The 24,615-nt window shown below is 42.6% G+C and overlaps 3 protein-coding genes across 6 annotated transcripts in view; 1 reads left to right on the forward strand and 2 right to left on the reverse strand.

The window, feature by feature from the left end:
• Window positions 1-9,576, forward strand: part of LOC105451398 (G-protein coupled receptor Mth2-like) — a 44,132-nt gene extending 34,556 nt beyond the window's left edge. The window contains exons 1-7 of one of the 3 annotated variants that reach the window (XM_011691816.1): window positions 1,936-2,397; window positions 2,856-3,675; window positions 4,364-4,599; window positions 6,126-6,295; window positions 6,593-6,826; window positions 7,272-7,535; window positions 7,806-9,576. In XM_011691816.1, the coding sequence (XP_011690118.1) occupies window positions 3,580-3,675; window positions 4,364-4,599; window positions 6,126-6,295; window positions 6,593-6,826; window positions 7,272-7,535; window positions 7,806-8,308 (1,503 nt within the window). In that variant the 5' untranslated portion in view covers window positions 1,936-2,397; window positions 2,856-3,579 and the 3' untranslated portion in view covers window positions 8,309-9,576. Of the gene's footprint in view, window positions 1-1,935; window positions 2,398-2,855; window positions 3,676-4,363; window positions 4,600-6,125; window positions 6,296-6,592; window positions 6,827-7,271; window positions 7,536-7,805 lie in introns of those variants that run through there. The other 2 variants (XM_011691817.1, XM_011691818.1) reach the window with 2 other exon arrangements.
• LOC105451397 (inositol polyphosphate 5-phosphatase K-like) lies at window positions 9,559-13,196 on the reverse strand. 2 transcript variants are annotated; one of them, XM_011691815.1, is made up of 9 exons: window positions 12,845-13,194; window positions 12,632-12,754; window positions 12,269-12,349; window positions 12,016-12,163; window positions 11,780-11,955; window positions 11,158-11,385; window positions 10,905-11,061; window positions 10,644-10,821; window positions 9,559-10,517 (listed from the first exon to the last, which is right to left on the reverse strand). In XM_011691815.1, the coding sequence occupies exons 1-9, from the start codon at window positions 12,868-12,870 to the stop codon at window positions 10,321-10,323; spliced, it is 1,314 nt and encodes a 437-aa protein (XP_011690117.1). In that variant the 5' UTR covers window positions 12,871-13,194; the 3' UTR covers window positions 9,559-10,320. The 2 variants fall into 2 exon arrangements, with proteins under 2 accessions (XP_011690117.1, XP_011690115.1); XM_011691813.1 differs by having other exon boundaries at window positions 11,780-12,163; window positions 12,845-13,196.
• A 1,100-nt stretch (window positions 13,197-14,296) lies between these two features.
• LOC105451401 lies at window positions 14,297-24,434 on the reverse strand. Its single transcript, XM_011691821.1, has 6 exons — window positions 24,051-24,434; window positions 21,422-21,655; window positions 19,880-20,070; window positions 19,134-19,534; window positions 18,263-18,340; window positions 14,297-14,745 (listed from the first exon to the last, which is right to left on the reverse strand). Exons 1-6 carry the CDS (start codon window positions 24,432-24,434, stop codon window positions 14,603-14,605), a joined length of 1,431 nt encoding a protein of 476 aa, XP_011690123.1. The 3' UTR covers window positions 14,297-14,602.
• Window positions 24,435-24,615: the final 181 nt, after the last annotated feature.

Genomic DNA, 24,615 nt, shown 5'->3' on the forward strand with positions numbered 1-24,615 from the left:
CCCCACGGGAGGAGATCTGATTGATTGAGTAAGATTTACGGAGAAGCGCCAATTGAATTACTTGTAATTGTTGAAATATTAATAAGTTCACCGGAAACTCGAAGCTGGCAAATGACGCGGCGACGCGACGCGCCAGCAATTACGTCACTTTCACAAACTTTCTTGTCATCGTAATTTCCTTATGTATAATTTTTGATACAATAGGATTTCATTACAATAGGCTGTTTATTACTCGTCAATTGCATTTATTATTATTATGTGTTACTAGATGTTAGAAAAATGATATAGACATATGTATATTATACACACGTGTGTATGTGTGTGTATAATATACATATACATATGTCTATATAATTTTTTCAACATTTAGTAACATATATATATATAAATTTTTTTCAGGGACATAAAATTTCACGAACAATAAACATAAATGGAGAAATGGGAGTATAGTGTACAATCATAGTAAAATCTTATCAAAAAGTTCTAAGAACAATCCGATTTCATTGGATAATTTTATCCGATAATTAATAAAGATAATTAATAATTAGATAATTAATAAAAATTAATCGATTGCAAATTTCTGATTAAAAATATATGCGTGAATGCACTTGATCGGATTATCTGTTGAAAAATAAATGAACGGCTATTTCTCTTCGGCCATTTCGATTAATATATTTCCGATGAACTGTTGATCGGATTTTTTGTCAATCAAATCAATCGAAGATCAAGTTAATTGTAAATATCTGTTTGTTACCTTTTAGAAGGATAATCTTTTTCCATGGAAAAACCTGAAAATTGTCCTCATAATCAGTGTATAAGATTAAGATTTCCTTGGGTATTTACCAGATAACTTGCAGTTATTTCCTTATAAAAAATAAAACTAGTTCGAGCAAAAACTACTTCGTGTTTGCAAAACGGTTGCATTGCTGGGCGCGCATAAAAAATTCCGAAATTTTTTTTACTGTGTATTTACATTGTTCTTAATCTCAGTAATGGTGTAATGCAATAGCGTTGTTATAATGCTCGAGTGCTCGCGTTATCTTATAAAAAATGTGTACGTTGCGTCAGATGTTCGTATGATAAGTCGAGATTTTCTGACAGGAGGGTCGGTATCGATTCACGGCTCGTCTCCACTTAAGAAGAGCGAACAGTTTTCAACAAAATGTTAATAAGCCGTCCGTTTGGGCATTCCTCGTTATTTTTCATTGAAAAGACTTGTAATGAATGCGCGACGCACGTGTATGACTCACGTAAGTTACACGTGACACTTTCTGCAAACATTGACGTATTTATATTTCTCTGTGCAACAGAGGAAATCTACGTAATTAGCGTAAGTAGATTAATTTATGATTTACAGCGAGCATAATTTACAACTATGCGAATTTATTTGCGAGCGCTGCGCAATCACGCCGGGAGATAATGTTGGCGAGAGAGAAGCCTCCCTATAAGGAGATGACTTCGACTAAATTCCAATTGACCTAACCGGCGATTGATTCAACCGGCGGAATTGCTTACACTGTAGATTCTAACTATACGTTTCGCTATTCCTGATTTAATCTTATCTCTCAAAGGAGAAATCTTCTTATGCCAATAAGAAATTTATACAATTCTGTCGAACGAAATACGCGCTCACAAGGTGCAGACATGCAATATTTAACGAGTAAATTGCGATTAAATTAATCGAAGATTGGTCATAGATTCACCCTAAGGGATTTTCTATGAATAGCGGGTTACGCGATCATTTAGCGAATCGACCGGATCGAACAAATATCTGTCCCCGGCAATCGATAACGCCCCCCCGTGAAATACTTTCGGTATATATCACGTACGGTACGTACGTACGTATGAGCTTAGCCATCGGCACGTCGGAGTGCGTGGCATCGCGCTCTTTTTCTCTGTCGCTCTCTCTCTTCTTCGATAAAGGCACAGCGGATCGAGGTGTCCGGCCAGTCAGTTCTCGGACGTCGATCGGTGAGCCGCGTGCCGCGTGGATCTTGTCGATCGCCAGGTACGCTGCCGATCTCCGATTGTCGTGACTACTAAAAGGATCTCGCATTGCTTAAAGTGGAAATGAAAGTAATCTCGCGGAAGAGTAATTGAAGGTTAACGAGAAAATCGATTGGATAAGTGGGAAATCTTTTGGAAAAAAAATCGATCGAAAGTCTCGCCACGTGCCGAGACTTTATATCACTTAGATATCGCACTTTGACTGAGAAAAACGACGTTTTTGTGAATCGCGCCGGAACGTACGTGTGCGTGCGTGTACGTGCATGAATCTTCGATAATTAATCAATCGCTGTACACGGTGTACAATAATTCGCGAGAGAGAACCGATCGCCACGCGCACGTGGGCACCAACGCGACAGCGAGGATCTATAACGGATTGCCAAGTCTCACGTAAGTTCTGCCTTCTCAGATACGCGCGCGGAGACGTCAATTTCGAAGGTCGGTCTTGAAGTAGGAGGGGAAAATAACATAGGATGAGTTAATAAGCAGAAATTACCGCAGGACTCTGCGATAATATTCGCTTCTTTCGCTGCTTTTTAGCGAGCCGCCTCTCGGATGACGAAGTAGCGGGAATCGCAGGTCAATGGCCACTCGTCATTGATCGCTTGTCATCCCGATACGACTCTGCTCTCGATTCTTGAAAGTGACGTCTCCGTCGTGCCGACGAGATTGCCTTAATCCGGTCTCCGGATTCCGAAATAACTGTGCGAATGAGCGAGGATCTCGTTTCTCGAGGTCGTTCCATCAACAAAAGTCTCGGTGTCTCGACTTAAATCTCCCGCTGTTGTCTCACAACCAAATCTAACCGACGTCTTAACTGTACGATAACTTCATCGTTGACGCCGTAGGTATTTCGCGCCACGGGACCCCGGACAGGAATTTCCGGATGACTTAATGCTTACACCGACGGAGTGTGATTGATGACACGGTGCGCCCGTGCGAAGAAATCGCGCTGAAAAAGGTCGGTGCATCGGTGAGAGTGCGAGATAACGATACAGATATAGGTGAATCGTGGGAGAATCAACCGATAACGCCAGTCTCGATTCCATAATTCTCGAGAGCTTCGGAGCTTGTCTGACTAATTCGCGAAGCCGACTAATCAAACACGAAAGAAGGAGAGAAACAGAGAGAGAGAGAGAGAGAGAGAGAGTAGGAGCTGACTGAAATCTTCAATTAAAACCAGCGCCGATCGAGTAAATAACGCCCGCGTTATACGGAAGACTTATCGGCGAATGCAACCAACAGGGTGTGACGAGATAAATGTGCAAGATCTAATATGATATCGAGTGACGAAAGAGGAGCGAAAGCGCCTGTCTCGCCTAAATGTCGTCGCGACAAGTGTTGCACATAGTATAATCGTTGCGTTGGTGCATCCGGAGCAAGGACGAATTGCCACTTCCATTTTCGAAGGCCAACAAGTTGAAACAATTGAAAACTTCAAAGTTCGATTATGCTCAATGCGAAGTGCTTGACGCGTGTTAATTTGAAAGTTGACGCAATATAAATCCCGAGCACGAGACACATTCTCAATCGACTCGATAGACTTTGATAAGACCCAACTACCGCTCCAAGATGCGACTCATTCACATCTGCGTCTTCTTCGCGTATTTGTTGACGCCAATGGCGTGCACGGATGACGTGGTATCCACCATATATCCTATCCCATTGGTAAGTACATCTTCGACATTTATGACACACCAAGCTTAGATTTTCTATTTATTTGTCCGAGCTTCACGTATTTCGCACCTCTCGCGGAGCTATATTTAGACCGAGTTAGCCACTATTGATACCAGTTTCTTGACGTTACCCAGATAATCTCGGTTGTAAAAGCTCTACGCAGAAATCCGATCTTTCCTGAATCGCGAGATTGCATAAGGAATTGAGAAGTTGAAGAAAACAAAGTGTCTAAAAGAAGACATTTCTGAGATCGCGTCTCGATGCAAATCAGCAAACTGACATAATTATTACAAATTCTTTGAAATGCGGTTCATTTATCAATTTATGGATTGCGCTATTACGCATTTGTTGTTTACTTAAATAATTTGTTTATACTCAACGATTTTACTCATTTATGACACATATAGAGACTGGACCGTAGGAGTTTCGAAATTGAAAGAAAATCTCAAAATTTTTTGTCCGGTTTTACAAATTTGTCTTTAAATGTATGTAATCACAGTTTCCACAAGTGAAAAGTTTACAACGCCAACAGTTTCTGTCATCATTCTCATTATCTTATTTACGCTCGCGACACGTCTCGTTCTCCGTTAAGCTGCGTTTTCCCCGAATTTTGAAGCACCGAGATATCGCTTCAACAACACGCGACAAACGCAAAATAATTTCGATCTCTTCGTTTTAGCAAAATGAGACAGTAGTGCCGGAGGAGTATAAGCAACTGCCGTTGGTGGGAAAATGTTGCTCCATAGGCGAGGTTCTAGTAAAAGATGCGGACGGGAATACCGTTTGCGCCTCCTCGAACGACTCATCGACGATGTTTTCACCTTTCTTCAGCGACTTCAATCGCACCGGCGCGCTGGTGCCTGGTGACGAATACAAGACATTCGTCGCGATCGTGGGAAATCCCTGCAACCTAAAGTACGTATATGGGGAACACGTAGAAGGATCTGTAAGGAATTTAGATAATCGAATTTGTCGAGAGAATCACGTCACGAATTATCTTTTTTACCGAAGTTCGTCCGTTATATAATATAAAATGCGTAGACCTCGTACTATCGATATCCTTATCAATAGATCGAAACGCCGGTTGGCCATATTTTACGATAAGACTCCGTTTTCGTACTGTAACATAATGGCCTATCGACTAGCCAAATATCAACTCCTCGTTTGTGTAAAATTTGGAATATCTAACAAAAAACATTTTGCGTGAAATGTATACTTATGTACTTATAGCACAGCTTTACATAATCGCAAGTTAAGTATATCTTGTTGTGTTGTAAGATAAATTTATTTATAACTTTCAATTAAAAAATTACAATTGATTTATATTATATATATATATATATAAGTACATATATATACTTGATAAGCGCATTCTCGATATTGCATTCCTCAGATACTCATGATATATCAAAGAAATAATTGTACATCCTATTGAAAGTAATTCACAAGAGTTAGAAAATCCAAGCGCGCACTCATTGCCGCCTCCATGCGGCAGATAACGTATCGTAATAATCATTTTTTCCTTTTCCAATAAAAAAAAGGTGTATATCGTGCCGTGATAATCGGCGGAGATGAAATCGTAAAGAGTCTTTTAATCTCGCTGAATGTAACATTGACAGATGACAGTGACAATGCCGTGCTATTGTTCACGAACTATTGATACAGGACAGACATATCAAGTACGAACGGATATGTAACAGCTTGTGAATTACACTTGCATAAACAATCAAGATTATAACGCGAATTCCGACAGATTTACGACGACGTCAGGTTGTCCGGATCTTGAGTGGCTCTATTCCTCGCCGGGAAATATAAGAGGTTTCGAGGAGATGGAATCTTTAAATATGCAAAATAGCGAAAAATTGCAGAATAAAAGCGTGTGCAGCTAAATGAAGATAATATCTATGTACATGTATAAAAAAATGTTGCATATCGTTTTGCATTTTTTTAATCGATTTTTCCGGACAACCAGATATAATTGATTTTTTAATTGAGTTTTTTTGTAGCTAACATTGTTTATTTTTATATTGAATAATCCGCGAGATGAATTTTGTCACATTTTTGTAACGTTGTTCACGAATTTTTATTAGACACATTAGATATTGACATAGATACGCGACATTGAGAAGCGACGTTCAATGTCTTGTAATACATTTATTCTGTTCCTCTACATCGTAAATGCAATATTATTGCGATTTCCGTAGTAATAGTAATTAGACGGGAATTATTTCCTCGTGCACAAGCAAAACTCGTTTCTCATGGGCGATTGATTACACGTTTCTCGGAAAGATCTCGCGTGGCGGGGTGTGTATCCTGGTGCGGGTATTCAAAGTAAATTAAAACTCCATTTACTTTGAATACTCGGCGCGAAGCGCCTTTCTTGAGTCGGCGCGTCTGAGTTTGCACATACGCGCGCACATATTTAACGAAGCGGTTTTCAGGTACATGCTACACCCGGAGAAAAGCAGCGACGATGAATATTACTTATTGATGAACGGCTCCATCTTCGCGCCGCGAATCGACAATGTGCCGGTTATGCTGATGCCCGGTAAGGACTACTGCATGGAGGTTGTGCCCGAGCAGGGACTCAGGGCGCTCGTCTGTTTTCAAGGTTTGTGTCAAAGGAACTGAAAATCAGAAAGAAATGTCTTCCCAAACTTTTCTTATCTTTTAATCCGTAATCACTTATCTACATCGATATATTTCGTATGAAGTTGCTCAATCATCATTGATAATCTTGCTGAATGCCTCTGTGGCGTTTCAATTCGAGGAAATAATTGTTATTCATTCAACGAATTATTTATCGTGAAAGATCCACGTATCGTACGAGAAATCGACAAATTTACTGACATGAAATTTCTTTTACGTCTCGCACATAAGTCTCTTAAATGAAATGTAACGATTGCAGAATTCACCGTTCCGCCCACGGAACCGCGAGTCATCATTTACGCCTGCGGGCTCCTAATCTCAGTTCCCTTTCTGATACTCACCATTGTGGCGTATGCGATAACGCCGAGATTGAGGGACGTCCACGGGAAGGCCCTTTGCCATTATTGCGGTTGCTTGGCATTGGCCTTCACCACTTTGGCCATTACGCAACTCGCGAGCTCGCAATTATCACCTCAAGCCTGCGTTAGCGTAGGTAAGATAATTAATTATCAACGAGCGACACATTGTAAATGTGACAATGTTAGGTAAAAGTATACATATTTCGAAAATGACAATAGCGAACATTTTTTAAAAATTATGCGATTTAAGACCAATAGAAAAATTTCAAATCTGTTTTTAATTACGCTACTGCTTGAACGTTTAATCTAATTTAATTTCTGAATCGATTTTATTATCAGAACGTCATTGAGGAAATTTGAATATTATTATAGAAATTGAAGACAGTAATACGTTGTAATTAATAATTTTCAAGTGACAGCCTATACGATTTGAGTATTGGACTTTGGACTGTCTCTTTTATTGAACGGTATAATTTCGGCGGCGTCATGTAGCGCGCGGCAAGGTCCGCTTTAGGAAATATGACGACACGCGAATGACAGGCAGATTGATTGAGAGACTACGGGCGGCGTCGTTTTCAGCATTCGTCATCCAGTTCTCCTTCGTGGCCTGCTTCTTCTGGCTGAACGTGATGTGCATCGAGACATGGTCGCTGATACGCCACCACGTGAAGCAACACGCGTACAGGAGAATCCAGCCTAAAACGCTGTTCTTCTACTACTCGATATGGGCCTGGGGCATCCCGGCGATTCTCATTCTCGTCTCGATGGCGATGGATCTCAGTCCTACGATACCCATGACCTACGTCAAGCCCTCTTTCGGTCTTGAGAGCTGCTGGTTCAAGTGTGAGTTTCCGTCCATTTACAGGATTCGTAATTACGCATCCCATCGCTATCACGTGAATTCGTACGCCAAAATAGCTTCATAAATATATTTTCCTACAGTTAGATAAGATAAATATGATTCAAGCCAATCGTTATCTGATGATTCTAACGATTCCTATCATCGTAATAAAAAAAGTTATCGGAATTCAAGCTTTCGGTCTTTCCGCTTTGCTTAACATTTTCGTTCAACAGGGAAAGTTGGAGTATTAATTGTTGTCGTTCTTTCTGTAGCCGACGCAGAAGCTATGCCGTACTTCTACGTGCCGGTCGGACTTCTTCTGTTAACGAACACCGTCCTCTTCGTAATCACTGCCGTCAGGATCAGCCGGTACCAAAAAGTGCTCGCGCTGAGACGCTTGGCGAGGAACCAGCATTCCGATCGGGAGGATCAAAGGCTCTTCCGCAGACTCAAGCGGGTCTTCATCGTTTGCCTTGTACTCTTCTTTTTGATGGGTCTCAATTGGACGATGGAATTGATTTCCTGGTGGGTTGGCGGCGATCCTTTCGACTGGACGGCGTTCGATTTGGTGAACGCGCTTCAGGGTGTCCTCATCTTCGGTCTGTTCGTCCTGAGGAGGCCCATCCGGGACTTCGTCTGGCATCGAATACAGAAGATACGAGGGATAGACACCACGGAACTGGACGTCGGAAGCATGGACCTGGCGCTGTTGCCCGTGATAAACGGCGATATCCCAGAAAGATACGTCCCAGAAAGATCGTTTAACGGTTCTTAGAAAAGTTCTCAGAGAGTGATTGTTCTTTTCCTAAAGAGTGAGAGAGAACGATATATTTAGTACAGACGGTTAGTTAAAGTGATATCGGCCGTGAACTTGAAGCGATAAACCGACAGACCGGCGGAAGGAAAGAGTGGGAGTATATGGTCTCACGATACAATGATTAAAGTTATTTTAATTTCGCTGTGCGCAACGGCGAAACAGAGCGGTTTTCTCGATCGCTCATGAAATATATTACTAATGCGATTTTTCGTTGCAAAACTACACGAGGAACCCACTCAAGTTGAGTTAGTTAGCACGAAATTAACCCGCGAGATCCGACGCGCGGAACTTTCGCCCGAAGGAGATTATTTATTTTTAATTTGAATCGCAATCGTTACAAGTAATAGTTCTAGTCCTTTTTTTTGCATTATATTGCAGTAATTATTAATGCGCGTATCGAAACGCGCACGACGTGTTTTAATTTCGAATAAAATGCAGAGGGAACGTATGACGTGACTTCGCGCACGTTGAATTGCAGTTGAATCGCGACGTTATGTGAAAATAAATTGTTTTTGCAAGGTAACGTGTTACGCAATTCGTTTGCCTCCGCGAAATATAGCGCATTTTATGTTGCAACGTTTCTGCGCTATAATTATAGAACCGTGGGAAAAACGGATAACGGATGGGAACCTCGCTACAGGATCTCAAGTGATAAGAATGCGATCGGCGCAATTAAGTAAGTGTGAAAACCGACTGTAATCGATGTTTATCAGGAGCGCGGCTTAGATAGTAATTATGCGACGATGTTATGACGATACTTGTAATTTTTCAATTCATCGCCGCAGGTCGATATTCATACATCGATCATCATACCTTTGTACTTAGACGTCGCTTACTTCGTTGAACGACATAACAACGCAATACAATAACAATGTTGTGCGAAGTCTTTATCTCATGAAATCCAGCGTTACGCGGTTCGTTAATTTTATTCATTACAAATAAGTTACGAAAACACAAGCAGAATATTGAATAATGAATAGATACGTCAAAACGTGTTTATACACAATTATAAGCTCGTGTTAATACATCGCGTGTTAACACATATTGCACCGGATTCAGTAGAAAACAGGTTTTATATAATATTGTTATCGTATTACATTGTTGTTCCGTACGTAGCTAGCACATTATTTATTGCCATGGTAGACATTAATTTATTGAATAAATCATGCATAATATAAAACGATGAGGTAAATGAGTCGAGACGAATAAAAAATATTAATATTCTCTATTCTTGATTTCCCTTTAAAACCACAGTGTACATTTGATCGTTTAATTTGTTCTGACGGCACACTATATATATATATATTATATATAACAAATATGAATTTTTTTGCGAGCGTATCTTATTAGAATTAAAATTCTCCGCTAAAAATTATGCTAAGGAAATATATTCATGATGTACAACGTGAGCGCACTCGTACATAATCCATTAACGTAGGCAGGACAAAATTACATTTCCATCCTATTCTCTAATAACAATGGGCGTTAATGGATCGGGGAAACTTCCACGTGTAGAGAAACCGTGACGGTGCACCCACTGCAAGCTCTAAAGCGGACGATTAAAAACGCCGCGACGCATTCTAAGCGGCAGTGCCGCGACGCACCCTGAGAGCGCAAAAACCAGGTACCAAAAGTAACAACTAACTCTTAACACGAGACATCGTTTTCGGCGATGTTTTTAATTTATAAACTTACCACACCGTACCAAAAGCACCCACTGATTAAAGGCCGTATTGAATCACTTAACTTTTCTACTCACACAACTTAGAGCAGTGAACCTATTTCAATCCCTACAACTTTATTTCCCCGTGAAAGATTGTGGTAATAAGATCGTAAAAAAGAATCGAGTCGAAAAATTCGCCCATCTAGAAAATTGCACGAAGCTTGATCTATCTAACCTCTCGGTAAAACTATTATCGATCACATCGTAAGCGTTCTTTTAAGTGAATTGATTTTTCGCTATATAAAATTTATGTAGATAAAACGCATTGCTCGGCGGATCTACGAGGGCCCGAAAATTCCGGGCTCACGCCCAAAATCTCCATAAGATCTCCTCGTTGAGCTACGTACACCAAGCAGTACATCTCCGACAGACGAAGTGCCGAGTCATTGTATGATATTCGTTCCGTGTTTGCGTGAGGTTCGTCAGAAACTGACGTTGGTTTACCTAGATATTAAGTAATTATTAGGAGATACTTGACTAGCGACAATGTTATTAAATGTAATTATTAGGAGACACTTAACTAGCAACAATGATATTAAATGAACGTCAGAATGTAACGAAATGACTTACCGCGACTAACGTATTCGTAAATGATATAGTCATCTAAACTGGAGAATTCGTTAAGAAAGAGACCTATCCAGTCCCCGCTGCTTGGAATGAAATCTCTCTGCAGTTTGTAAGATATAAAATTTTCCTCCACGGTACAGTCTTGGAATTCCACAATGTGATCTTTGACATTAGGTCTGACCTAAAAAAAGAAAAAAAAGTTTCGTCACTCACATATAGCTCGATGAAAAAGGAAACATATAGCGACAAAGATTGTGTTTTTACCACAATATCGAACTCTCCAGTTACAGGTTTGTGGTCCGAAACACTGTAATTCGGATGACTCTTGTAAGAATGCTGCTCAATGTGAATTTCTATGTCTTCGTATATATCTGCTGCATTTACTTTATATAAAATCCTGTCGGTCCAAGATGGTCTACGCCTGCACAGAAAATAATGATAGAAAATGTCATTAAAGAGAGCGTAAATTTACATTTCACATTTTTAAGCACTATATATTCAGATTTATATAATTTACTTGAGATCAAATTCCAGGGACTCGAACTCGTATTTGTAAGTAGGCGGGAATGTGATACTACTTTCATTTAGTTCAGCGAATGCTTGTTGCTCCTTCATTACCATCATCAACTGGTCTCTTTCGAGTAGTTCGTTCAATTGATTCTTCTTCACCAGTAAATCTATATCGGCGGCAGTTAATTCTTCTCCGTTCAGTCGAAAGTTTAAGTCACCGATCCAAAATATATAACTAAAAGGAGCGTATTACTGACATTATTTAGAACTTGACATTTTACTTGAATAATATACAGTAGAACTTTGTTTCCATCCACACTTCATTTATACGAACAAATTTGTGTCAGTTTCAAATATATGAACTCATAACTGAGCTCTTACTATCCGAACCATTTGGATGATAGAAGCTCGACATGTTCAACTTCAGTTTTTTGAATGTCAGCTCCCGTTATCGGAACAGTCTGTTATCAGAACTAGTAAATACATCAGCTATTACTGAAACTAATAAGTAAGCCTCTATTATCCGAATTATTCAGTCATCGGAATTATTTTGTCCCCCGATGCGTTTAGATAAATAGACAGAGTTCTACTGTAAAATGTCTATTTCAACATTAAAAAAAAATTCATACTCGTGATATAATATTCTCGATGTGAACGAAGCAGTGAAAGCATGATCTGTCACGATGGTATTATAATCTGCTATTCTATTGGCTAACAAGTGGTCATGAGGAGTCAAATGCGTGTTCACCACGCAAACGCTGACTCCGTAGGCATTCATTCTTACGCTCACTGCACCCTTGTTCCCCTGAGGATAAACGACGTTAGTCGAACAGGAAGGATTGCCGTTGTTACACTGTCTTCTTACCCACATGCCACCGAGACCTGTCTTGGTGTACTGAGCCTCTATCAATCTTAAATGCGTCAAGTGTTTCCTCAGACAGAAAGCATTCAGAACGAGACCTTGTAATCGTTGCGAACGTATTTTTACATAATCATACTTCTTCAGGACGTCTCTGCAAACATGTCAGCGCATTTAATTTTCATCTCCTGAATGAATGTATACGTAGTGAATAATTGTACATTTGCGATACAAGTCAGCATTATCTTGACAGACTTACCTGAAGGCTTTAGTCCACGGATCCTCGAATAGTATATAGTCTAACACTATATTCTGTGGTTGTGATTTAACTTCCTGTAAACTAAAGGTCAATCATTTAGACATTTTACAGTAGAACTTTTATCTAAACGTGTCAGGGGACAAAATAATTCCAATGACTGAATAATTCGGATAATAGAAGCTTACTTATTAGTTTCAGTAATAGCTGACGTATTTACTAGTTCTGATAACAGACTGTTCCGATAACGGGAGCTGACATTCAAAAAACTGAAGTTGAACATGTCGAGCTTCTATCATCCAAACTAAAGGTATACACGCTTTATCCACCGAATCTGACATGTGCAGAGAAGCATTTCGGACGTACCCAACGAAATATAAATCTGGCCATGACTGTGATTCGTCGTGGGGTGCGATGCCCAGGAGCTGATGAAGATCCTGCCTGGGATCCGGGAACTTCGTGGCCACGTTGTACGTGACGAAGTAAATTCTACGAGGTGTAAAAAGAAGCGCATTGAGAGACAGATTGCATTCGTTCGTCCGCGAGATATAACCTACGAAAACAGGAATGTATACGGACCTCAGCCGTTCCACTGGACACGCCATTTCGGAGGTTCTCCACGACACGAGGAGGGGCAAGGTGATTTTACGAGGAATTTACGTAATTCGCGTAGCTAGCTAAGGGAACGGATTCACGTCGCGATGACTCCGCACAGCGATGGGGAGCTCATCGCCAGGTTAGGAACTCGTGTGCATCGTCGTACTTTCATCCGCGGCTATGCCGACCGCGAGGGTACCGTCGCACCGCCAGCGAGACACGTCGTGTTTGTTGCCGCGAGCAACATCTGGTCACGCGATTCGGTACGCACGATGCCTCGTCTACGGAACCATGTTGTTGACAAGTGCACTGGAGGCAGTTGGGGGAAGACGGCTCCCCTCCCGGCCCTCCCCGAAGCGCTCCACGATCTTCCCCACTATTCCTCCTCGTTCCACGTGACATCTGTCATTATGCGACTTCACCTGCAGCTACACGCGCGCTGGCTCGATCGATTGCGAATATTGCGATCGAGTGCCAATGTATGTACAATTGGTCTACTCTATGATTTTCCTCGTCATTGCGTCGCGATCTCTGACCTCCTTGCCACATAAAAGCATGATACCGTAAGTGAGCATCGCGCCAATTAAAAATGACGGATCCTTTCACGAATCTAATCAAATTTCCACTTTCCAAACTTCGATTAATTTTTAATCGGTGGTCAATTTGTCAAGTAAAATACTTATATTTTGTCAACGCGCATAGAATTAACCTCTTGTTGCTCGACACATAAAAAGAAAGATATCAGGGACGACGAATTGTAAACAATTTTGTCGATTAAATTAATTGCAGCTTATAGGTTAATCAAATTTGGTCAAAGTCTTCATCGAATTAGAGACGATTTTTCTTTGAAAGTCAAAAATTCTGACGCTTCCATAATCGCAGTATCATTAAACGATCTTTATTTTTCGATTGATCATTTATCATTAAAGAAACGGTTGGCGGGAATGTTCTCCAAGCCTGTCGTCGGGAGAGATTCATCCGCAGGCATCGAAGATGAGCGGGGAAAATGATGTTTCTCGTATTAAAAAAAAATGTGTCGTAACATTTATTGCATTATTCTGGAGGCACGTAGAATTAAGTTTTTGTTGCTCGACACGTGAAAAGAAAGATCAGAGACGATGAATTATAAGCAATTTTGTCGGTTAAATTAATTGCCGCTAAGTTAATCGAATTTGGTCAAAGTCTTCATCGAAGAAGTGATTTTTTTTAAAAGTTAAAAATTCTGTCGCTTGTATAATCGCAGTATCATTAAACAATGATCTTTATTTTTCGATTAATCATTTATCATTAAAGAGACAGTTGGCGGGAATGTTCTCCAAGCGTGTCGTCGGGAGAGATTCATCCGCAGGCATCGAAGATGAGCGGGGAAAAATGATGTTTCTCGTATTAAAAAAAAAAGTGTCGTAACATTTATTGCATTATTCTGGAGGCACGTATAGTACATACACTGCCAGTTCGAGTCTCTCGCATCGGTGATTCGCGGCACGCAGGCTCATTTATTGCTCGCGGCGATCTGCAGCGAATTGATCGCGTACGCGTATCTGGCGCGGGATACACTCCCGCGATGATCGTCCGAGTTACAGAGAAGATACATATGTAGAGTCGTTCACCAAGATCCTGATAACGATGATTATTTACAATAACGAGAGATCAACAATCGCGCTTGTCCGTAGTCTAATCTCCGAGGACGCGACACGCGTATCATATACGAGTCTTGGACGTTCGACGATAAGTTTCGATTCAATACATCATTCCGGGATGAGCAGCCCTTTGGAAGAACACGTTGGGATTGGCCGACAAGGTCGTGTAGAGATTCCCGGCGTCCTCCGGCCTCAAGTACATACCGGGTGGCAAAACGAACGTCTCCATCGGTCCGTGTACATCTGGAAACAGGTGTAGAGATACATGTATATATACGTGCTCGCGTTTTTCCTCCGATAATGCTTAACTGCCGAGTAATTAATTTGTAGAAGAGAAAATCGAGAATGAGAGTTTCGGAAAACTGGAGCGAACCGCCCCTATACGGCATGCATCGCCTCGCGTTTACGTCCACCGGAAACGCTTTATTATTCGAGTATCGATCGGAGAGACCGCATATCCGGTCGTAACTTTCCGTGTGCCGCGTGTCTACATCTATCTAGCGTGGCTATCATTTTCGCCTCGCGATAATAAATAAATTACGGTGCCTATTGAGATATACGCAGGAATCGAAATCGCGTTGTGCATAACCGGGACGGAGTCCTCGTTACGCCGCACGCGTTAAGCGCGACTGTAATTTAAAATCACCGGTCTTAAAGTAGGTCCCGCCGTTCACAGCTGTCGTTTACAAAGCGATTACGCGAGTTCGTCTTTGCCTCGACATGTGTAGTCTAATCTGTAAAGTGTAATTAAACTGTATTTTCCTTACACTTTTAACATAATTTCTTATGAAAAATTAAAGATAATCTTCTGAAAGAAATGCAATAAAGTTGCGGATACTATATTTCTTTTTTACATTGAATTTTTCGATTGATGTTGCATTCTTTCCACGTGACCGTGGAAAGATGTATACGATAGAAAGATGTATGAAAATGATTTTTTTTTTTGTAATATTTTGTGGAATATAACGACATTATAATATTTATTATTAAGCAATGACTATTAATATGTAACATGACGATAACAATTAATATATAATATGTTAATATTAATTATAAATGTAACAATAGCTGACAATCAATTATATATATATTTCTGATTAGCAAAAGTGCATATTATACAAATATTTTTAACTGTGCTACATATAAAAGACTGTAGCCATAAAAAGTTGTAATATGTATGCTTATACATTGTAATCAGTTTTGTTAAAATTGCTATATTATCCTAATTTTCATGTTAATTGTAAGAATTCTTTTTCGCTTTAGTGAAATCTGATTGTTTTATAAATTGCACATCAAAATAATATTCGAATAACTACGTACAACAATCTTTTCGTTACAATATAAAACGTACATATATTAAAAATATATATATTTGATATCCCGTCATAATGTCGATATATTCCGGAATGAAAAAAAAAGAGTTTCATTGCTATTTTTACCAGGATATTTTCTTCGTGTTCGCGTTTGTTGTGCTACGCGCTACGGGCTAATGATAAAGGAAGCTTCTGTCAGCGAGATGTCGTGCCTCGCGTAATGAGGGTCGTGAACCAGCTTGGCGTACCCGGTCTCGACGAGGAGGCTAGCGACCTTCGCCTCTCTCGTAATCTCTTGCATATTTCACGCCTTGCTCGTAATAATGATCGAGCCCCGCAAGAAGAACGTAAAGAAATTTTCGTCGGGAGACGTGCGTGCAACCTACTCGGGAACGGAGTAACGTCCGCGAGAAATTGCTCGCTCTTATGAGAGAAGAACAGGGCCGTTGTCGAATCCTCCGGGCGAAAGTGGCGTGTTTCTCGATTTCTCGCAGATCCGACGTGGAGGATCGCATCACGGCTTAACGGCCGCGACCGACCGTTGACGTACACTCGTTTTACAAAGTGTGCTACGTCGTTCCTCGCTGAATGGACACGCGCCGGGGTCTTTAACGTAAATGCGTATCGCGCGTGGGTGAAAGTCATCCAGCTGTGATTTACGATCCAGCGCTATGATCTATACGTACGTCTCGGTCGTGTTGTACGAGGAGTTCGCGCGCGTTTGAGAAATGATCTCGTGTGATTCGCCGATGATGTGCATCGACGGGAGACTTTTTCTTTCTCATCTCCTGCTTTTCTTTTTTTTTTCTTATTATTTGCCCCTGGCTCGCACCTATAACACGGGTTGAGTAACGGACGTGACCTCGTTACAATAGCGCGTTCCCTTCGAATAGACCTGAATAGGATCTAGAAACTCGTACACGCGCGCGCGTGCTTTTCCATTATGTGTCTCTAGAAAGTGTGAAACTCCCGCTAATGTTGTTGTTCTCTCCAAAGGGAAATATACCTGGAAACTCGGATTCGCGGACGGAGGAAAGACGAGGAAAAGCCACGCGCTGTATACACAGTACGTCCCCGCGAGATATCGGCCGCGAGCGAGGAAAACGCGCGCGCGATCCGCGTCGCGATCATTTCGCTTTAGCGCCGGATTTTTTTGTCACCGCGATTGGCCTCGTCGTTTCACGAGGGCATGGTCCACAATCTAACGGGATTTATTCCCCCTACCACGGCGTATCCAACATCGTGAAGCGAGGAGCGACTGACCTCCGCCGCAGACTTTCTCCCTCTCTTTTCTCCGCCGCCGCGCGACCCCTCCCTCCCGTCGCTTTTCCTCCCTTTCGTTCGTTCGCACCTCGAGGTGAAGGTCGCCGAGGGCGTTAGCGTGACGAAGGAAAAGTTTCGGGCCAGGAAATGCGCGGGCAGGACAGGAAGTGTCGAGATTCTGCGGACGATACGCGCGACGTACAGCGAATACTCTCGGCGGTGGTGCATGTTTAAGCCGACTTCTCTCAACCGAAGATAAAAAAAATGAGCGGAAAAAAGCGCAGAACGACATATTTTGCGCCTGCCAACGTCAGATTCTTTTGAAATGAGATGTCCTCACGCGAAGATTATAATTTATAATAAAATTTAATCCTTTCACGTCGTCAGATTTTTTTTCAATGGAAGTATACCTAGTTTAATTATTTTTAAAGTTTTCTAGTTACTGAATATGTAAAATTTCAAGATCATGGATATAATATAACTGAAATATAAAACGTATATTGGTAACAACTACATAGTTGGTGATTTAGAAACCAGGTTTTCAAACCTAATCTATATCATATATCTGCAAGTATTAATTATGATAAGGAAATATACATGAGACTCGAAAGTTTAATTTATACTTTATATATACTATAAATATCATTAGAAATTTATATCATCAGAATCATATTTCGTCACGCGAAAGTAACACTGCGCGCTATTTCGAAACTCTTATGGTTAATCCGAGAAATTTCTCTGACTTTATTATACAAGTCATTTTTTAGTATTTTATAATAATTCTATCGCATACTTTCTTATGAGAATTTAAAGTAATCCCCTCTAAAATATCCTTGTTTGATCTTAGCTCAGCATTTACCGAAAATATAATTTCTTAATCACGTTGGGACACGCATGTTCCGCCGGAACGTGAAAGAATCAAGATCGTTATGCTAATTACATTCGGGTCGATGTCACTTTTATCGGTGTTCCGTCACAGACCTTCCCGCGCCGTTGCGTGACGCGAAGGACACCGACGACATACATACCGTAACTGGTGAAAATGCAATGCGTCTCGCGGGGCACCTATATGACGGGGCCTTTGCGCCGCGATACGTTACGCCACGGCAACAGGATAGTTTTGCATACGGCACGTAATAATAATCGGTCGACTGATTTCTGAAAATAAATAATAACGGGCTTACCGTCCGAGTATATGGGACTTCCTCCGTGCCTGCAGGCGCTGCATCCAGGTATCCCGGACGAGACCAGTGCGACTCGATCTATAATTAGAAGTTTCCACGTTACGATAATCTCGTGGAAGGGCGAAGGGGGCGGCAGGGGAAAGAGGATTACGCGAATTACGATGCCATTACCATGTATACTCTAGGGACCGCCGTCTTAGCCGATTACCATAGTTAATCACGCTCGATTTAAGCCCACCGTCTCTATCCCGTGGCTGACGGTTACGTTATTTAAAGGGACATCCGGATCTTCGATCAGATTTAAGCGATATCTGTCTGCAACTCAATTTCTTAAGTAGCGCACGCACACACAATGCGTTTTCTGCACGCGCGCAATTATCGCTATCACGAATCGCGTTTTCGCGTTATCGATCGTGGGGAATTGCTGCTCTATTTTTTTTTTTGCGCGATGAAAATACGCGTTCCGTTTATTTACTTTCTCGCTTACCCATTTATTCACGTTTCACGCGCCGCCGATCCCGCCGGTCGTGACCGCATTTCCGTTATTCGGCGCGCGATTACGTTGTCCGCACTTTTAGCGGCTACCGCGCGATGACCTGAAGATTTATCCCTGCGGGTATCGAGCAAACGAATCGGAACGTTGCGCGCTGCAGCTCCGAGAAGCGTAATCGCGAAACGTGCGTGCGCGGTGAGAGAAACTTGGATATTCGGATGAGCAAGAGAGAGAGAGAGAGAGAGAGAGAGAGAGAGAGAGAGAGAGATCGCCGCGATAATATTGTTGCGCATCTTCTGTTGAACGTATCATTATTATGAACGGCTTCATTCTCGTTATCCGTGTTTATTTGAAATGAAAAGACTCGACGAGACCTACCGGCACTGTGGTAATGCATCTTCCTCTTCAGGGACGCCTCCGCGGGCTTGAAGTGGAAGAAGGAGGGCGAGTAGCCGCTGCCGGGGAGGGAGCTGAGAGCGTCGTCGCGATCGCGTATGACCGCGGCCGGTCCCTCGCGACCCAGGGCGGCTAGCTGGCGTCCCTTCGGCAGAAACATCGTGAGGAAGACGAAGAGCGACGTGGCGAGCAGGCCGTAGGCCAGCCAGGCCTCCCGGTCGCCCTCGTTGCCGGCCGCGAGCGTGCCGATCCCGCTGGAGATCCAGATCGGTAGCGAGAGGCCGACCGCCAGACCGATGAAGGCCGCTTCCCGATTATTGTCCCGGACGCCCCGCGCACGGACCGCTAAACACGCCACTGCCACTAACAGTGCTCCGGGATACCTGAAATTCACGCGGAGACGACCGTGGAGAGGAAACGAATTTCATTTACCTATTATACATAGCGAATGACAGTTGGAAAAAAATCATGGCGCTGCATCGCGCGGATGCTAATAATAATATCTTGAAAATAATAATTAACTTCGATAAATTCAATTCGCTCGAAGTACGAAGGGCATTATAAAGGCAAAAAGTTGCAGAATAATAGCGGAAGGTATAACTAGTAAGTAATGCGAATAATACGCGTTCTCACGGTTCTCACGCGAAGATAGATGGTCATGATCGATTCGACTTGCCCCTCGGGGAATTGGAGAAGAGAGTTTTATATATATCCGCGCGAAAGTTTACCCGAGGGAAGCCACTATCTGTCCGAGCGGGGTCCTGCAGGAGGTGGTGGACGCCGGCGAGCTTTGGCCCGTCGCTTGCTGCTGCTGCTGCTGCTGCTGCTGCTGCACCTGGATCACCGCAGGTGGTTCGCCGTAAAACCATTGCCCGACAATGGCCACCTGCACCAACACCGCGAACACCAGCACCAGCGCCTGCAGCATCGAGAACCGAGACAAGAAAGGCCCTCGCACGATTACACTTCCCCTCTATAAGATTCACGCGGCCGTCTACCCCTGGTCGATCGCCTTTAATTAAAGGTGAACGGCCTGCGGTGACATCGGCACCGCCGGCGTGCATTCTTTTAAACGCGTGTGACGTCAAACGCGCGTGACGTATGAGAAATAGAATATAGGTCTACTCGAGGGGGACATATACGCGCGTGAAAAATTTCCAACTTTCAACGCAGGTATAATACACGTGTGTTCCTCGTTCTCGGGAAATTTAATCTCCGCTCTTGTATATTCCCCGCCTTAAGGACAGAAGATTACACACAGACGCAAGGGCTATAATTACATCGTTAAAATCCTATTAATGTCACTCGCGCGTATCGGCCAGCCACCACTTTCCTCTAATCAAACATTTCAACGGCAGCGTTTCTTAATTACGCGAATGTAATTACATTTTACCGGACGGTGCATCTTGTCAGCGCGGAGCATATACCGTTCCGATTTCGTTCTTGCGCGCGCGCGCGCGCGTGCGTTTTTCGAAGAGTTCTCCACCTTGTAAAAGCGATCCACCGAGTTCGAGGCGCCGGGGAGTAGGCGGGAGCACGTCGAACGTGAAAAATGGATGTTTATCCTATGGGGAGGAGGCCAGCTCCGCAGGGCGAGAAGCGCACGTCCTGCCACGCCTGTCATTCAACGCGCGCACCAACACACCGCCGCGATAATTGCCTCCGTAGTTTTTCGCGCGCGCGCGCGTCTGTAATTAATCGTCGCGCGTACGGTATGATGACGCAACGTAGGGAAAAGGGGGAGAAGGGTGATGGAAGGATCCGGGACCCGTTCGCGACGTACAAATGACCATGCGAGATGAATCGGAATATCCGGATCGGTGCGGACACGCCGGAAAAATCGACGGAGATCGCGTCGCGTCGCTCCATTGCGCGCAATTTCTCCGGGACTGCGGGAGGAGACGAATAAAATAACGTTACAATTTACATTCTTGCGCATCTCGCCTACTTTGATTAGCGCGTGTGGCATCTTACCGGTGCTCGTCTTCCGTTCTGAAATCATTTCGCCACTCCTTCGACCGATATAGATTCCTCGATATCTTTTTAACTTTCGACTCTCCGTGCTGGCTATTTTGATAGGCTTCGAAACGATAGTCTGTCGAAATAATTACTTATAACACGAGAAATATAAATCTGAGATATCATCGAGTCTGCGTTGCTTATTATTAGAAACTGCGATAGCAAATTTGTAAGATACAAAATTGAACGAATGCTAAATTTAATCGACGAATCGTTCATGATTCTGGAACACTCTGTATATGATCGCTCACCTGATAGGGTGCCGGCAGGTACACGCCGCTGTTCAACGAGAGCAGGAAAACGCATTTGACCAGCAGAGCGGCGAACACGAGGGCGGCGGGGAGACCTACCAACCGGAAAGCGGCGCAGGACAGCGGATTTTGGCTGAGCGAGGCTGCGGCCGAGAGACCCGCCAAGAGGAAGAGGCCCAGAAGCAACGCCTGGCCCAGAAACAAGTGTCGTCTATTCGGTGCCGTTGCTCTAGCCTAGGATGTTAAAAGGTTTGCCATTAAAAAGTTTTCTTAGTGTGATAAAAAATCATTTTGCAATTCAAAAGATAATCTTTATAATTTTATGTTTATCACATTAGCTCTTTGAACAAAATTCAAATTAATATGAGAGACGCGAAGAAAATCTTTTTGACAGTGCGCATGCTGCATATACATTATTTTATTTTTGCTCTTTTAAAGATACATACAAACATCTTTTTTTATATTCGGAAAAGATTTTTAATTTATTGAGTCTTCTGATTTTAGTTTTTTTAACTTAGAATTTCTATACGAACCGCTCAATTTTCGAGACAAACTCTTGATAAATTCATCAATTTTATAAATATAAAATATTTTAAAAATATGTTTTTACAATCTTAAAAATGAAAAAAGATTTCAAAAACTTTTAAATTTTACATCAAAATATTTTAAGTTTTAGTATTTAAGTGACATTAAGTGGCCGGATGAAACCGGCATGATATGCGGTAGTACTCCAACTTATTGTTAATACCGGAACCGAGACATTTGAATCGCTAAGTCATTAGCATTAGTATTTCTCATTTTGCTGTCTCGACAGTCTGTTATATCTGTAGCGTTATAATATCGAGATGTTGACATTCTAACTAATTGATTCTAAACTTGTGGCCGCTGTTTTAAAGTTGTACTTTGTCGTGCTAGACGTCGCACTATACGTTTACATTTAAAGTACAAAATGCACTTTCATCGAGTCGTTTGGTACGCTCGGGTGGTTTGACGCGTACGTACTACTCTGTAAGATACAAGAGTGCATTTTCAAGAGTCCTGGAAGTACCGATCTTCATATATCGCGCTCTCACGCTATTAATTCCGTAAAGAGAATCGAGACGCGAAATGCGAATCGCGCGGAGTGGACCGTAACCGCTCGCGCGTCATAATTATGCGCGGATTAAACTTGAAGTGAGCTCACGTGGAGCCGATGTTAATTTCTCCAATTAAAATAACCGATATCCTTCTTCTCTCACCGACTCGCTTTTTATTTACAAATTAATAGATTATTTTTCATACTTTTCACTACTTTTATTATTGCAATTCTATACTTTTTCTTTATACATAATAAATGAATAGAAAAAATGAAAACAACCACATGTTGTCATAAAGAAATTTTTGTATTATCGAGAGAGAAAGAAAGAGAAAGAGAAAAGGAATAATCCAGACAGCATATATGTATGTCCAAAATTAGGACATAAGACGTCTTATGTCCTGATTTTGGATATACGTGCGTCTGAGAATATACTTGTAAAATAAAAATGCTAAACTTTTAAGTAAATTTTCGCGAAATTTTCAGAACGCTTACTGAATTTTGTGAGTTACTATATATATATCATATTAATCAAACTTTAATTTTTGTTTATTCAATCGTTTTCGATTTACTTTCTCTTGGATTAAAATTTCGAATTTCCGATACCAATTAAATCCGACAGTGTTGGCTATAGCTTGGTCTTTCTCGCCGAGAGTGCTTAATGGAGCGTGTCGGAGGGTGCGACCGGGAGAAAACCGGGGCCGGTCTGACGTGAGCGTAAACTGGGCCTAGGTCTCGGCGAAATTCCCTCGGTGCCGGTTACTGGAGCTTGTCGAAACGAAAACGATTAATAGTGGGTCGGCGGGGAGAGGCCGGCCGACGCGCGATAGACGAGTTCCTTTCCGAGCTCTATTAATCCCGCAATTGCGCGATCCGAGTGACAAGTCCTGGCCCGACGTTTACGCGTTTCATTTCACCCGCGGGACCAGTTTCCTCCTCAGCATCGCCTCGCACGCACATTTTTCGTCCGCGGAAAAGTGAAATTGAGACGTCGCGAGAGCGAGCGAACGGATAATAATATTTATTACACTCTTGAATAAAAATTAAATCTAAAATAAATTCTGATAATGATTATAAAAAAAACAAGTAAGTACACGCGCAGCAGACAGGTAGCATAATTATACGGCGAATGTGTGGAATATAAACTGAACTAAATGAGACGGAATAAATTGAAAGATGGGACTTGCGCGTTTAAAACAGATATAATCTGATGGCTCGACAAATAATTAAGAAAAGATTAATATCGCATTCTCAAGCGATCAATAAATCAAGAGATCTCGTGTTACAAAGCCTAATTATGAAGATACATAATATTATAGATTGTATCACATTCCGCCGCATGAAATCTCCATATACTCATAATCCATCATAGCATAGAAATATTTTGGGAAATGTTCACAATACAAAGAGAAGAAAAGAGACAAGAGCTCGTTATTTATCGTCCGCCCTGGGATGTAGTCCTCTTTTTTTCATCAAAAAATAATGCAAAAAAAAAAACAACGAGCGAACAGAGAGATAATATATGCATTAATTGTTAAGTAACCCCGGGCCTACCTTGAACAATACGAAGACCTCGAAGCCGGCCATGAGGAGCATCGCCGCGGCGCTGAGCGCGGCGAGCGGCAGGGCCCAGGGTCGTTGCTTCAGCAAGGACTTCGGGGTCGGTCGCATGTCCACCTCCTGGCTCTTCCTGACGCCCGGCGGCGTCCTGAAGACGGTGATGGTCCGATTCGGCGCCGGCACGCTGATGACGCTCGCCACGCTCGCCAGGCCGTGCCCGATCTCGGACGGCACCAGGAAGAACTCCGTCGAGAGCTCGTAGTCCCGGGAGCGCGAGGTGCGCGACGTCGCCATCGCCGTCGCCGTGATTCCGCTCGACGGGCCCAGCCAGCCGGCCGTGGCCGTGACCCACGACAGGATAATCGGGCCTAGCCTCATCGCGGCATCAGCGGCTGTTCCTGGCGCTCTTTTTCACTCTTTCTCTCTCTCTCTCTCTTTCTCTTTTCTCTCTTTCTCTCCCGTGCGTGTACACGTGCGTGAATACGTGCGTGCGAGCTCGCGTGAGCGCGTGAGTGGTCGTGGTCGTGATCGCGATCGCGACCGTCGTCGTCACCGGGAC

Source organism: Wasmannia auropunctata, unplaced genomic scaffold, assembly GCF_000956235.1.
Source record: "Wasmannia auropunctata unplaced genomic scaffold, wasmannia.A_1.0 LD336052.1, whole genome shotgun sequence".
Lineage (NCBI taxonomy): Eukaryota > Metazoa > Arthropoda > Insecta > Hymenoptera > Formicidae > Wasmannia > Wasmannia auropunctata.